At 37.8% G+C, this 15,010-nt stretch overlaps 6 protein-coding genes and 1 long non-coding RNA gene across 11 annotated transcripts; 5 read left to right on the top strand and 2 right to left on the bottom strand.

The window, feature by feature from the left end:
- Nucleotides 1–325: 325 nt before the first annotated feature.
- On the bottom strand, nucleotides 326–4,309 carry LOC133845837 (periodic tryptophan protein 2 homolog). The gene is made up of 9 exons (XM_062280414.1): nucleotides 4,157–4,309; nucleotides 3,979–4,091; nucleotides 2,309–3,920; nucleotides 2,108–2,253; nucleotides 1,900–2,047; nucleotides 1,603–1,837; nucleotides 1,371–1,532; nucleotides 699–915; nucleotides 326–637 (listed from the first exon to the last, which is right to left on the bottom strand). The coding sequence occupies exons 1-9, from the start codon at nucleotides 4,172–4,174 to the stop codon at nucleotides 406–408; spliced, it is 2,883 nt and encodes a 960-aa protein (XP_062136398.1). The 5' UTR covers nucleotides 4,175–4,309; the 3' UTR covers nucleotides 326–405.
- On the top strand, nucleotides 909–2,447 carry LOC133845844 (uncharacterized). The gene is made up of 2 exons (XR_009894824.1): nucleotides 909–1,147; nucleotides 1,211–2,447. It is a non-coding gene; the product is annotated as an uncharacterized LOC133845844 (long non-coding RNA).
- An 87-nt stretch (nucleotides 4,310–4,396) lies between the features above and the next one.
- Nucleotides 4,397–5,438, top strand: LOC133845842 (pre-mRNA-splicing factor Syf2). The gene has a single exon (XM_062280433.1). The coding sequence runs from the start codon at nucleotides 4,614–4,616 to the stop codon at nucleotides 5,292–5,294; it is 681 nt and encodes a 226-aa protein (XP_062136417.1). The 5' UTR covers nucleotides 4,397–4,613; the 3' UTR covers nucleotides 5,295–5,438.
- Nucleotides 5,439–5,503: 65 nt separating this feature from the next.
- LOC133845843 (uncharacterized) lies at nucleotides 5,504–6,127 on the top strand. The gene has a single exon (XM_062280434.1). It carries the CDS (start codon nucleotides 5,603–5,605, stop codon nucleotides 6,014–6,016), a length of 414 nt encoding a protein of 137 aa, XP_062136418.1. The 5' UTR covers nucleotides 5,504–5,602; the 3' UTR covers nucleotides 6,017–6,127.
- On the bottom strand, nucleotides 6,085–7,154 carry LOC133845841 (proteasome subunit beta type-5). The gene is made up of 2 exons (XM_062280432.1): nucleotides 6,910–7,154; nucleotides 6,085–6,851 (listed from the first exon to the last, which is right to left on the bottom strand). The coding sequence occupies exons 1-2, from the start codon at nucleotides 7,054–7,056 to the stop codon at nucleotides 6,159–6,161; spliced, it is 840 nt and encodes a 279-aa protein (XP_062136416.1). The 5' UTR covers nucleotides 7,057–7,154; the 3' UTR covers nucleotides 6,085–6,158.
- Nucleotides 7,155–7,563: 409 nt separating this feature from the next.
- Nucleotides 7,564–10,017, top strand: LOC133845840 (ceramide phosphoethanolamine synthase). Its single transcript, XM_062280431.1, has 2 exons — nucleotides 7,564–7,808; nucleotides 8,781–10,017. The coding sequence occupies exon 2, from the start codon at nucleotides 8,836–8,838 to the stop codon at nucleotides 9,973–9,975; it is 1,140 nt and encodes a 379-aa protein (XP_062136415.1). The 5' UTR covers nucleotides 7,564–7,808; nucleotides 8,781–8,835; the 3' UTR covers nucleotides 9,976–10,017.
- A 342-nt stretch (nucleotides 10,018–10,359) lies between these two features.
- On the top strand, nucleotides 10,360–14,591 carry LOC133845838 (TAR DNA-binding protein 43). Of its 5 annotated transcripts, XM_062280419.1 has the most exons (7): nucleotides 10,372–10,742; nucleotides 12,478–12,738; nucleotides 12,817–13,127; nucleotides 13,193–13,397; nucleotides 13,461–14,101; nucleotides 14,161–14,301; nucleotides 14,375–14,591. In XM_062280419.1, exons 2-7 carry the CDS (start codon nucleotides 12,498–12,500, stop codon nucleotides 14,453–14,455), a joined length of 1,620 nt encoding a protein of 539 aa, XP_062136403.1. In that variant the 5' UTR covers nucleotides 10,372–10,742; nucleotides 12,478–12,497; the 3' UTR covers nucleotides 14,456–14,591. The 5 variants fall into 5 exon arrangements, with proteins under 5 accessions (XP_062136402.1, XP_062136401.1, XP_062136399.1 ...); XM_062280418.1 differs by having other exon boundaries at nucleotides 10,360–10,469; nucleotides 12,478–13,127; XM_062280417.1 differs by having other exon boundaries at nucleotides 10,370–10,657; nucleotides 12,478–13,127.
- Nucleotides 14,592–15,010: the final 419 nt, after the last annotated feature.

Genomic DNA, 15,010 nt, shown 5'->3' with positions numbered 1-15,010 from the left:
ACGAAAAACTCGTATGTGTACATAAATTTCCATCGGTTAAGTTTAACTTTTTCATTTCACAAAGCTTTCTTTAGTATATATACATATCTATCTACTTTTATGCTCTAATTACTTGATTTTGAAAGCTTTTAAGACTAAACAAAACCCCTCACAATTATGCATGTAAAAATACAAATAAAATAGTTTGATTCCAACTAAAACAATTGTTTCAGTTTAAGGGGCAACTAATGTCAATTCCAGAATGTTTAAAAATTATGTATTTGCAAAAAATTTGACAGATATTTCTATTATGTTAAATCATTTTATTTGTTTTTTGCATACTTTCCTATGATTAGGAATATAATAACAATTCTGCTTAACAATTATATTTATTTACATGTAAGTGCTGATTAACAAGACAACGAACTATGATGATTCGTCACTTTCCTCAGCATTTTCTTCGCTGTCTTCCTCGCTCTCTTCATCGTCTTCAAACTCGCGCTCTAAAATCTTATCATCCTGATTCCTGATCAACAGCATCTCATCATCACTGTCACCATCTTCTGCATCATCGTTCTCGCCCTTTGATTGCTTCAACTCCTTGAGTTTCTCTGATCTGTCCAACAACACGCGCATCGTGTATTTGTTAAAGTCACAACTAGATAAATGATATGAATAGTTAATGAACTATAATTATCATAGGGGCTGTCTGCACTTACATCTTATTCAGCATCTCATATTTGTTCGATATACTTTCGTGTAATCCCAGTAAAGCTGTCTGATGAAAGACTCCATCATGATAGCCATGTTTAGTCAACAGGCAACAGCACCACTGCAAGTAGAACTCGATGTGGGGCGACGACTGCAGCAGGCGGGAAAGATGTTGCAGCAATCGCTGAGCAAAGTCAGGCGAGAGATCCGCGCAGAGCAATTCAACTGTAAAATTAATGCAACATGTTAGCTTTAATTCATGTACGACACGTGTTGCCACCCAATGGAGGACTTGTTTATGTTCGTGGCAGTTGACAGTGACAGAAGGGGTTATTAACCATTCAGCCCATACCCCATTTGGGGCAACTCCTAACCGGCCACGTGAATGCAGAAAGAACCTTGAAACTGTTTATTAACACAGTCAAGAAATTTGCACATTCGATCCAAATGTTGTTGGGTAATAAGTGGGCTGCCTTGAATGTTTCACCCTAACATCAACTCAACTCCCATCTATTTTTAGACATGCGAAAAGCAGAAAAACTACGAAATCGCTATTGATTGCAGGGAAAAAAATGGAAAAAGGCGAAGAAGGTTGCAAAACTGGCTCCATTTGCAAGGTTGTGTGTGCTATTGGGGAGTTCTGTCCCCTTCTGCATTCCAAAATTAATGTAAGCACTTACTGTCCCTATATGGCACACGCTCCAGCACTAAGGTCACCAAATTGGATTCGTTTAGTTTCAGGGACATCACAAGGGCCTTTGTATACTCCAGCCTCTTTAGTGACTCATGCACCGCCTTCGGTGTCACTTCCAGTGACAAATCGAACGGATCGAAGACAACGCCTGCAATCGATTAACAATTCAATAAGCTTCTTCTATTATATTAAATTTAACTTATGCATCTTCAACTTACCCTTATCGAGTGCATAGATGCAAAGGCCTTCGGTGCCAGCTGCAGCAAATGCCTGACCAGTGGGTGAAAAGCGGACAGAAAACACTCTCACCTCGGGCTGAAAGCGTCGAGCGGACATGTCTCCCTTACGTACGCCCGGCAAGCGTATAGCCACATTGCCTCCCTCCAGCTGCTCACGTTCCTCCACCAATGCCATGTTGCCAAATTCGCTCAGATGCTTGCGGCTGATAAAGTCCTGCAAATGAATCAATTGGAAATCACAACTCAAATCTCTAATTTCCGTTGAATTTAACTCACATTTAGACCGTCGAGACTGAAGTTCTGTGTTATCTGGAACTTCTTTAGCAGGATCGCTTCACGAACATGGTAGATGCAAATGTTTGCTGATTTGCCCGCTGCCAAAAGGCATTCACCGTCCGCCGAATACTCTATCGTCGAGAAATAGCTAAGAAAAGAGCAAACATTAATTAAAGTTTAGAATGAGGATGATGCGAAGATCACTTACTTTGATTGCGTATTCGTCTTGGCAGTCACAACATCAGTCTCCAAGCGACCGCCTCCCAAATCATCACGACCCTCAATTGTGGTCACTTGCGTTGCCGATTTCACATCGAAGACGGTTATGGTGCCTGAAAGCGTAGACACTGCGACCTGGAAGCATGTTATGCTTTAAAGATTTATCTTTATATAAAAGACCTTTCATTACCTCTTCTCCACTCGGACTAAATGTTACAGAAGTCACATCAGAAAGGGCATCGATTGTCTCATGCTCACTATTACTTTCCAGGCAATTCCAAATCTTTACCGTTTTGTCCCATGATCCAGAAATGAGCGTAGATGACGTTGGGACAGGGGAAAAGGCTACCGAAGTAACTGGACCCTCATGGCCACTTATGACTTCAAGCAATTTGCCCGTCTTAATGGACCACAGATAAATGTCAAACACATCTTGTCCACCTGCGACAACCAATTCTCCAGAATAGTCCACAGCTACACAAGCGAATTGTGCCGGAGTGGGCGATGTGAATGTCCTGAAATTACGATATCTAATAATATCGAAGGCACGTACAGTGCCATCCAATGAACTGCTGACCAGGAATTTCTTGTTGCGACTGAATGTAACTGCCGACACTCCACTTGTGTGCTCACTAAACGTCACAAAGCAGAAACTGCTTTGAGTGTTCCACAGCTTCACTTTGGAGTCCTCACCGCCGGTGGCAATGTACTGACCATCCGGAGAGTACGCAATGCAAGTCATTTCACTGCTGTGTCCTTGCTGCTTCATAATGTACTGCTCACTCTGCCATTCCCAAACCAGCAGCTGACCAATTTCCTTGGATGCCAGCGCCACCCAATCACCAGTGCAGTTGAAGAGCGCCGCGGAAATTGGATAGTCAGAGATGCTTAGTGAGTGGATCATATTGACATCGGGCAGCTCGTACAAATAAAAAGCACCAGTGCTAAAGCCTACAACCAATACCTTGGTTTGACGATTATAATTTGCAGCCGTGAGTAATGCATCACGCTTCTCCTTGCGCGGCTCGTTGGCCAAATAATGACGTCCCAATTTACTGTAAAAGAATGGATGCGACTTGCGGATCTCCTCATCCTTGATTTCATTATCATCTTCCGTGCCATTTGTCTCCACTTGCGGTCGCTCAACATTGTTATCCACATCATCCTCCGACTCGTTTTCCTCATCTGAACCATTTTTCTTGGCAGTCGCCTTCTTTTTGCGTTGTGGCGGTGCAACATCTGTTTCATCGGCCTCCACCAAGTCAGAGAGTGCCATGCTACACTCCCACAAGCATAGCTGACCATTGCGACTAACCGTGTTGATGTGCAAACTATTCGATTCGAAGAAACATGAGACAATTGCATCCGTGTGTCCACTTAGATTGTACGTTCTAAAGTTCCGCGTGTGTTTAATGGCACAGATCTTCGTGGAGCTATCGCGACAACCGATGGCAAGCAACTTCGAATCGGACGACCAATCCAACCACGTGACATCGTCATAACCGCCAAGGAAACTGCGTTTCAGTACAAATGGATTGTACTCGCCGGTAATTTCTCCAGGAGCACTAAATATTAGAACAAGATTCTCTCTCGCCACGGCAAAGTAACTGCCATCTGGGCTGAAGCTAACACATTGCACTCCAGTTTGGAATTTATGGCGGTGGATCACGGTGCAGGACACCATGCTTATCAGCTGTGCATCGCCCGTCTCGTTGATTGCAAGCATTAAGCTGCCATCTGGAGACAGGGCAATATTTGTGTAGTTGTAGCGAGACTCCAACGACAACGTGCGAGACTTGTTGCTGTTAAGTAAACAAAATTTATATATGTGCAAAGAGTGAAAACATACAGGTAACATACTTCTTGAGATCGTATACGGTTATCCGATTTCCCACAGGACTGATAACTGAATTTCCATCAGGTGTGAAGACCAAATTTCCATTGCGATAGATTGTGCCCAACAAATTCGAAAACTGTAAATATTTTAAAGTGTAAATTTTATTTATCGTGTTGCCCGTTGCTCTTTGTATTTACTCACTTTGTATCCAAACTTCATGATGCGACTTTCTTTCAAATATTCAATAAATTAAAGGTAGCGTTAACGCGGCAATCATAAACAAAAAAGCAATGCACGTGTTGTGAAGAGTAAACCAAAAACCGCTAAAAATAGCAGAAAATAGTTAAAAATACTCTTTCAAATTAATTTCTAAACGTAAATAATATAACTTATGTTTAAATACAATTTTATTAAATCATTTAATTGACAACAAAGAAAAACATGTCAGAAAACTATAAATATATATAATTAATCAAAACTAATTTTGAAATAATAATTTTTGTAAATCACAAAAAATACCACTCTCGCGTTAAATATTCATTAAATATACCAACTTGTTGTAGCACATTGTGAATGGCATTTCGAGAAGAGGCAGCACACTATCCAAACAAAGTGAAAATAATATAAACATTACTCACAAATATACGAAATATCGACAATGGAACAGCCAAAATCTGCTGCAGAGAAATTGGCAGAACGAAAGGCACGCCTGTTGGACCTGCACAAACAACGCCAAGAGGCGCGCACCCAAAACCACCAGGAAGTCGTCGCAGAAGATGCACGCAAGAAATTGCCCAGCAACTGGGAAGCTCGTAAACGACAAGCAGAGTGGCTGCTGGCAGATGACAAAGCACGAGCAGAAGCGGAATCTTCTGGCAAAGATTACGAGCGCATGAAGCTGCTGGAAGTATCTGCCATAGATGCTGATCGCATCGAGAAGAAGAAACAACGCAAAGATAATCCCGATCTGGGCTTTTCAACATACGAAGCACAGACAGCCAGACAATACAATCGACTTGTTAAATCCATGCCACCTCGCGACATGGCCAAGTACGAGAAACAGAAGGCTGAGTTGGGCGAAGCATTTTATGGCGGTCCAAACACAACACTTCATCTGCGCACAAAAGATACGCCGAGTGCTATAAACAATATGGTCAAGGACTTAGATCAGCAAATTGAGCGTAGAAAGAAATACTCTAGAAGGCGTATTTACAACGACGATGCCGATGTTGACTTCATAAACGAACGCAACTCTAAATTCAACAAGAAATTGGATCGTTTCTATGGCGAACATACGGCGGAGATAAAGCAGAATCTGGAACGCGGAACAGCCATTTAAAAATGCCTTTAAGCTTAATGATAAATGAATTCTAACTGTAAGCAGAAATACTTTATAAATGCATTGTTTACAATATACAAAATACATGTTCTTTGTACACAATACAAATCAAAAATCCCTTCATTATAACAAATATGTACAAACAAAAAAAGTACAAAAATATATGTATATAGAAAAAAAACGGAAATGGTCTCACTTTGTTTCTCCTTTTGGTATTTAAATACCAACCCAAAAGTCTGTACGAATAAATTGTTTACATGTCTGATATACAATTAAATCCTGTAAACAAACCCATTTAATATTCAATTATGCAAAACTTCAGCGCGCGTGAAAAGTTTTTGATTACAAACACCTTGAACTGTTTGCCCGTTTTGCTACAAGGACGCGCTGTGCTCATCGATCTGCACAATGAGACTTCGGTAGCGGGCATCATAAATATTGCCGACGGCCACATGACTTGCGAATTAACGGACGCCGTCTTTATAGATCGCAATGGGGAACACCACGCATTCGACAATTTTATGGTTCGAAATCGTATGATTCGTCTGCTACATTTGCCTGCGGATTTGGACATTAGAACGGAATTGTTGCAGCAGCAGCAAAAGCGATCGGGCAGATTCAAGAAAACAAATACAAAGCGCACGTTCAAGCAAAAGCGAGCCGAAGATCGTCACAAGGAAACTCTGGATCACATTACAAAACAGCAAAACGATAATAAATAAGACAAATTAATTCTCAATATAAATCCCAAGCTTCTTAGATTGAAGTCGTATTTTAAAAATAAACATACTTTTAATGTATTATAAGATTTCCAATCCAAACATATTTTATTTTATTGTGTATAGCATACAAAAATAGCAATTTTTACTTGGCCTCCTTCTCCTCTTTATATTTGTAATGCAATTCCATGCAATCTGTCTCGGATATTTTGATCCAACCATTTGGCGTCATGTGATAAACTCGGACAATGCCTCCGGAGTAAGCATCGCGGTAGGTGGCATGGTAGATAGCACGGCGACCCAACTCCTGGGCTTCAGTGTCCTTCAAGTCCCAATGGTAGCCAGAGTCAAGAACACCAAAGGCATAAATAGAACCACTGCCAACCGAGAATACGTTGCCTGGAGTGCGTGATCCTTCGGAATCCACATAGTACAATCCTGGGCCGCGCTTGTCATAGCCGGCCAACATCATACCCATACTCAGTCCCATACCTTTGTATTCGTGGGCAATGTTAGCCATGATCTTGCTGGCAGCAGCGACCGAAATACGCTCTTTGTTGCGCAGCTCGTGGAGGCGGCATTCTTTGGCCAACACACGATCCCAGTAGACACAGTCAGCGGCACCGCCAGCCAATGTGCCCAGCAAAAACTGATTAATTTCCACAATTTTTTTCATTGTTTGGGATCCAATGTATTGACCACCAGTGGCACGTGAATCGACAGCTAATATGACACCACCTTGGTACTTAAAGCCCAACGTTGTGGTTCCGTGATCAAAGTTAATTTTTATGCCGGTTTTTTCGCCATTCGCTTGGATTTTGTTTAAATTCTCAAGAGGCTGCAAAAAATTATATTGCAAACTCCAATTTCAAACTGTGTTTTTAATTTCAACTTACGTTTTCGAATGGAGGAGCGGCTAGAGTATAAGGATTTGCGAGGTTGCTTGTGAATGCATTTAGATCTTCTTCAACTTCGGACGATGTCCATGCAGAAGGCTTCATGTACGAAGCGTTGGAAATTTTGCAAATCTCAGCTAATGCCATTTTAATTATCTTTTAAAAAATGTCGCAGCAAGGAAATACAATGCTGAAATAATTTTTGTGATGAGATGACAAACAAAAATTGTCTAGTGTGACCGTAAAACAACTTCTTCAAATATATCAAAATGAATAGAGACGGGGAATCATTATTAGCACTATCGATTTTTCTACATTTTATTAAACATCGATATTTTTTCTTGCCAATGAATTGGATTTACTAGAAGAATCAAAACATAACTATTTACTTATTAAAGTAAAACATAATTAAATTAATGTTTTCAGAAACTTCACCTTTTATTTTAAAAATTGTGGTGGCGTTGCTTCCGCACACAGGAGACGAAGTCAACATTCATCGCAAAATATATTTATTTCAAAAACAATTCCTAATAACAAGGAATTTAAATTATTTGACGGTAAAAACATCGAGTTTAAATATCGATGTTTGAACATTTTTTAAATATTGATACATCGATTGATGATGATGTTTCTCCACCTCTACATTACAATCGATTAAATCATAGTATAATTATAATATTGTTGTGTTTTTCACATATGTAAAATATTAAAATAGAATATTGTTGTTATCAATTCACGAAAAGTTTGTTTGCGGCGCAAATCTGGACGGGAATGCTGTTACTACACTCATGACATAAAAAAATCAATAAAACAAAATATTTACGACATTTACCAGTTGCACCAAAAATAAATACATACATGTGTACATGTTCATATGTACATATATGTATGATCATATGGTATATATATTTATATGTATATATAAACAACTATAGGATAAATTATCACATAAACTAATAGTTTCAATTGCACAATGTTCAAAATCTGCACAATTAACTAATCTTAACTGCGTAATTTAGTAGTAAGTTGTTGATGTTAATTTATTTCCATACATATACGTACATATATGTATATCTTTCGCTGAGTAACGATGCGTTTGTATGAAAACACACGTACACTCATATATGCACATATACACAACCACAGCTCTTTGCAATCGCACACATTCGAATGAATTTACACATGTGTGCGGGCACAGGCATGCAAGTACACAAACTTGGATGGATGGCCATAAAAATGATCGTTAATTGATTATTATAAACGGGACAGTAGTTCAGACTATTTGAAGTTGTACTTTGATGGGAAGTGCTAAAAAAAATGTGTCAATAGGTCTTATGAGCAACCACATTAAGTGTTTACCTGCATAAATTGCGCAAACAATGGATTGTGTTTAAATTTATTTACTACTTAGATATATGTACATACGGATATGTATATGTTCATGGTGTGTGTATTAGTGTATTAATGCGTTGCACAGCAAGATACCATATGTAAACAAATCCCTAAATTGAATTCATACTGAAGGCATGTCAATTGTAAATAATTGGATTAATTTCTATAAATGCTACATTGCCCTGGATAAGACCATATGAAGTGAGGCAGATACTCTGGGTGACGAAACAATTAAGTTTGATAAGGAAACCAAAATGAAAAATCGTCAGCAATGCGTCAGAATGAGTGAGATTAGGTCGATCCAAATCGGTAATCAATATTGCTGTAGGTGTAATCAAGTGAATATCAATAGTAATTTAATGTTACATGTTCGGAATGCTTTTAGGTTGCTTTAAAATCTACTGTAGAATTCTTAAATTATTAGAACACTAATAAGTTTGTTATTAATCTATTTGTTACATATTTTAATATCGTTTTAGCTATTCGCTGAAAGCTCGAAGAATTTATAGATGATATCTACCTCACGGCGTGAAAATGATTGGGCCGAGTTCGCAAATAAGCAAAATATTATTAACTCTATTGTTTTTGTTGATAATATTTTACATTTTTATGGATATAGAGCTCTATTTGCGAGTTCACAATTATGCTATCGATCGCAACTATCACACAAATGATTCGACAGCAATATATACAACGTCGTCGGAGCCATCGAGTTCACCTTCCGATCCGAGTAAAACCCTAAAGCTTCCCACCGTCGCAAAGGAGCCATCCTATGAGGAAACTACGTGGATATCGTGTGATATAAATCCACTATGTCATATAACCGTTAAAGCCATACTCTTGGATCACACCAATCATTATGTATTCGCACCATTGGCCACCATATTTGACAATGTGGTTGAGATCTCACGTTCCACGTTCATCACGCCCAACATGATATCCTTTTTCCACGTGGGAGTCGCTTGCGTATCGGGAAAACTGGTGTCATCCGATAGCTTAGGATACAGGCGCCTTGGAGTGCTACTCTTTCAAATCCGTACATTCTTGGATGACCTGGACGGGCATGTGGCACGCGTCAGGAAACACATTCGTGGTGAGCGATCCGAAATTGGAACATCAGGCTATTATATAGATGGTCTCTGCGATGGACTCGGTTGTATTGCGCTACTCTTGGGCATGTTTTTCTATCTAAAAAATAATCCACCACGTCGAGGTTACTCAATAATTCCAATGAGCGAATCCAAATCGGAGCCAACAACCGCAACAATGATTCCCAAAATGAAAGCTACCACACGCAAAGTGGCAAAAAATGTCATCAGCTTTACGGGTCAACTGTTGCTCAGCTCGACGGCCTGGAATCGTTACATTGCCGTTTACCAAAACATGTTGGAGCGAGAAGATATCAGTAGCAGTCAGTACCAGTGCCAGAATTATGTATTTAAGTCGACGCTATTTTTCTGTGTGGCATGGATGTGGCGTATTGTGAACGTACATGCCCTGCTCCATTGCGTACTGCTTAGTATATTTTGCGACAAGTTGTGGGACTTCCTACGAGCGATTCGTTACAGTGGATATATTATATTACTAGTTGCCATTTGCTTAACCGAAATGCACATACTGGAGGCCCAAAACTATATTTTTAATTCAGCAGCGTGTAGTAATATTTCACTGTGATTTTACCATTTATTACGAAAAATATAATATTTTTGTAGTGAAGATCAACAATGCCTTTTTATCATATAACCAACCACCTGTACCAATAATATTTTAAATTGTGTTTTGTGTAAAAAACAATAATGTATTATTATAAGTGCTAGGATTAGCGATTTGAGTATATCTCTTAAATATATGTATATATTAAGAACGTATATAAATGCGCATTAGCTTTGCATTGCTTTTGTAACATAGGATAATCAGTACAAAATTTTTTAAAATTAAATGTTGGTGTTTCTCAACAATTTAATATCATCCCTTCTCTAATCACAGTGTAACCAAATTTTTCATTTTATAGTATATGTATACCGTACTTGGTTTGTAGCAAAATGGTATATTTTGAAATACAGATTGTGGTAACACTGACTCAATTATACATACAGAAAATTTTGTCACGAATTTTTGCAGGGAGAAATGGTGTACTTTACGAAAACAAATTTAATAAAAGCGAAATTGTAAATATTCTTTATATTTATTACGCACTTATTAAAAAAAGTGGATGTGCATATTGACCTAGCGTGTGTTGTGTCGAGCGAATCGAGCGTGTAAAGAAAAGTGACTTCGAATTCTGGTTCTGACTGTGTGTGAATCTTGTGAGAGAGCGAGCGTATAAAGGAAATATACATACAACATAAAATATTACGTGTGTGAGCTGTTAAAGAAAAACATACATACATTTATTGAAGGCATTACATCTGTAGTGTTACAACTAACCCCTTATTAATAGTGTAAGAATTGTTGTATAACCTTTTAGGAGACCCCCAAATCGCCTATCAATCAACTTAATTTTTCTTTTAGGTATAATAATTCATGTTCATGCAGAATGTACGTATGTATGTACGTACATACATATATGTTTCTACTCATGCCTGCATGCATACATATTAGATCACTATTGATTTGTATGTAAAAACGTGTCAAATCGTATTCTTAATGCGATTCTTTCAAGGCATGCATTTACATTCTTATGTATGTGTGTCAGTGCATGTGTGTGTGTGATTACATATTTACGTATGTAACTACGAATTATTGATGCATCGTATGTTTATGTACATCTGCATACATATATATAAGTATTTACTAATAGGAAAATATAAAAAGAATTCTAATATACAAAAAAGTCATTATGTAGGACAATAATTGTATTTAGCGTTATTATTCATTACAATTTTTATGTTTAAAGCGCCCAAAATGTGTTGAGCGTCAGTAGTTGTCTCTTTTCGTTTAATATATTCTGTATTTAAGGACCAGAGTCCTTGTAGTAGTCGTCCTATTCTTTGCAGCGTATACATATATGGATAATATGATACAAACATATTGAATATTCTGCATTATACAGTTTTTTATTAAACCATTTTCAATGGGTACACATATACACACATATATCGATCGATAAGTAATAGATATAAAATAAACATCGGACAATGCTCGCAGATTAATAATATATATCCTTGCAACAAAAATCAATGAAGATTAACCATACTTATCTTGTTGTGCGCACCTATCGGCCAATTCTGCGCAGTTATCGGCCAAATTTGCGTTTGCGCAAATTGCGTCCAATTCAAATTTAGTGTATTTAGGCAACTCGACATAATTATAATAGTTTTTAACTACATGTGACAAAACATACTTAACACTGAATGCCAATTGATGAATGTATATTTTTAACCATAAGTTTAATGTTTGGTCATAGTTGGGCTAATTTTGGATGAAGTCTTTTATTAATGAAAGTCGCATACTACGTTTATAAGCTTCGATCAGGTACACGATTATGGAATGAATTTGTTTTTGAAAGATATCTACATGAGAATGAGTATATGTATGTGTATATGTATTTGCGTATGTGTGTGTATGTGTATACATCTTTGAATATTGTGTGTGTAAATAAACTTGTGTATAAAACCAGTCGAAATCGAGAGCTAAATTACTTAGTATCTCTTAAAAAATTACCAAAATATAATGTTCATGAACTGATAGAAGGATAATTCAGCATTAATATTCTTAAAATAAAAAAGATATTTTAACTATTTAAATAATTAAATTGTGGCTAATCTGAAAAGATTATTTATTTTGAAAACTATCCTGAACTACCAGTTATAAACATGCTGCATATTTGGGTTTCTTTCATTTGTGTTGACAAAATTATTAAAATGTATGCGTTATAGTTTCTAAATCATTGGGAAATTATTTCAATAAAGCATCCATATATCATTCTTGAGTTATTTAAATATTTCAATTACTAAATTAAACATTTCTGTTTTTTTATCTAACATGTTTTGTGTGCGCAATCTTGCCCAATGAGTGAGTGCATTAATTGTTAAAAGAGATTATTATACAATGGGACTGTATTTTGAGTATATCAGAGCGTTTCTTTAATTGATTGAATGATTTTAGACAAAATAAACACTATAGATTTTAAATCTGAACATATTTTAATTGTAATATATATGCTAAAATTTATAGAATTTGGATAAAAGAACCAAATGGACTTCGTGCAAGTATCAGAGGAGGAGGGTGATGAGCCCATCGAACTTCCAGCTGAAGAGGATGGCACTTTGCTATTGTCTACACTTCAAGCACAGTTTCCTGGCTCTTGTGGACTGAAATACAGGAATATAGATACACAAGCTGTTCGTGGTGTACGCTCAAATGAGGGACGTCTGTTTCCACCGAGTGCTGAATCGGGTTGGGGCGAAGATATCTATTTTTGTGTGTTTCCAAAAGGTATACCAAATTTCAGAAGCTCTGATGCGACAGAGATCATCGATAGTGCAGCTTACCGACCCATATTGCCTCCCGTAGAGAACAAACGAAAAAGCGATGATAACTTGGAAAATTCAACGGCAAAAACAAAACGCATTGAAACCCGATTACGATGCACCGATCTTATTGTGTTGGGCCTTGCATGGAAAACAACCGAAGACAGTTTACGAGAGTATTTTGAGACTTATGGCGAAGTGCTTATGGCGCAGATTAAAAAAGATGTCAAGTCCGGGCAGTCGAAGGGCTTTGGATTCGTACGATTCGGCTCATATGAAGCACAGATGAGAGTACTCTCCAATCGGCATCTCATCGATGGTCGATGGTGTGAAGTGAAAGTTCCCAATTCAAAGGTGTTGTCAAATAATAAATTGGAATGTGAATCGATTTGTAAATTAAAATTTTTTAATTTTTTAAGGGCATGGGTCATCAAGTGCCGTGCAAGGTATTTGTTGGTCGTTGCACGGAGGATATAAACTCAGATGATCTGAGGGATTACTTTTCAAAATTTGGCGAGGTCACAGATGTGTTTATTCCTCGCCCGTTTCGAGCGTTCAGCTTTGTCACATTTCTCGATCCAGACGTTGCTCAATCTCTCTGCGGAGAAGATCATATAATAAAAGGTATGTAAATCAATTACAAATTTGTGTATTCATGTTATATCACAAGTTTGCTTTTTAAAACAGGCGTATCGGTTCACGTATCAAATGCTGCGCCCAAAGCCGAACAGAACCGAAGCCATCAAGGACAAAATTACAGTTACAATGCGGGCAACAATTTCGGCATGCATTCGTACCATCAGGGGAATCACATGAACTCTGGGCGAAGCGGACACCACAGAGGTAATAACCAACAACACAATGCACATGGAAGTGATAATACTGCAATCGGCAATAGTCACAGCAACATTGGCAGTGGTGGCTACGGAATGGGTGGCAATAATTTTGGCGCAAATATGGGCGGCGGGGGTTACGCGAACAGTAGCAATCACAATAGTGGCGGGAACATGAACCATCGCCAAGACGGTGTTATACCCTATAATAATAATAGGCAGAACAATTTTCACGGCATGAATCAGCCGCACAATGGCAACGTAGGCAATGGCGGTTGGATGAACAGGGGACATTTGGACATGCCGAACCTACAGGCGTTAGGCATAAATTCGCAAGGATCCAACTCATCAAATCAAGGGCAAAACATGAACAACCCTTTAGGCGTCGGACTTAATTTAAACTCATTGCCGATGAACCCTGCTTTGGTTGCTGCTGCGTTGAATCAGTGGAGCCTTTTGGGCAATCAGCTGCAAAATCAAAACCAGGACCAGCAGGCAAGCCTTCTATACACTATCATTGTTTCAAACAAAAAACTCTTTCAGTTACTTCTCAGGGAGGCAATTTTTTATCGTGGATGGCTCAAAACAGCGGGCATTCCAACTGTAACATGAACAACTCGGGACGAAATAAAGGTTCAAATAATCAGAACTCCAGTGGAATGAATAAAGGCGATAACTCTTCAAATGATCAGCAGGTTAGTTTTATCTTAATATGAACAACAAATTGTACGTTCAGCTTTTTACTTATCACCCACTTTTATTTTACAGAATGGCTGTCCACCTGGAAACTCTTGGTCAAATCAAAGCAGTGGCTCCCAAAATTCTGTGGACAAATCAAATTTTCTTTAAATGATTTAATTGAAAACAATAATTACCATTTTGGTACTAATGAATCTTTTTTGATTCAACTGAAATATTTGTAGCTATTCCTACCTTCTTATGTGTATATAAAATAAATACAAATATGTCAGAATAATCGCAAAAAGTTTTATTATTATTATTCCTGGCTTCGTCTTTGCTTTATTATAGATGTTTAATCGAAGACAATCAGTTATGTTGAGCATAAAGAACAAAAGTTTTCTATTGAAAGAGGTGAGTTTGTTTATTAATTGCAGCAATGTCTACTAAATTCATATTACCACAAAAGTACCAAACTATTGCCGGAATCGCAGTCATAGCCTATTGACTAGCAGGCATTTAAGTTGGAGACGAGAGTTTCGGATTATAGCATACGTAAATTGGGAGGTTGAGTACTTCAATAAGTATCTATTATTGTAATAGGACTTGAGGACATGCATATAAATATAATGACCACTTTTGAAAAAAAAAAGATTCCGAGAAATACCTGCAATTAAAAAAAAATCAGTTGTCGGAAAGTTGGCTAGAACAAAATAAATAAGAATT

Source organism: Drosophila sulfurigaster, chromosome 3 (assembly GCF_023558435.1).
Source record: "Drosophila sulfurigaster albostrigata strain 15112-1811.04 chromosome 3, ASM2355843v2, whole genome shotgun sequence".
Taxonomy (NCBI): Eukaryota; Metazoa; Arthropoda; class Insecta; order Diptera; family Drosophilidae; genus Drosophila; species Drosophila sulfurigaster.
This window is presented reverse-complemented; position numbering and strand designations above follow the sequence as displayed.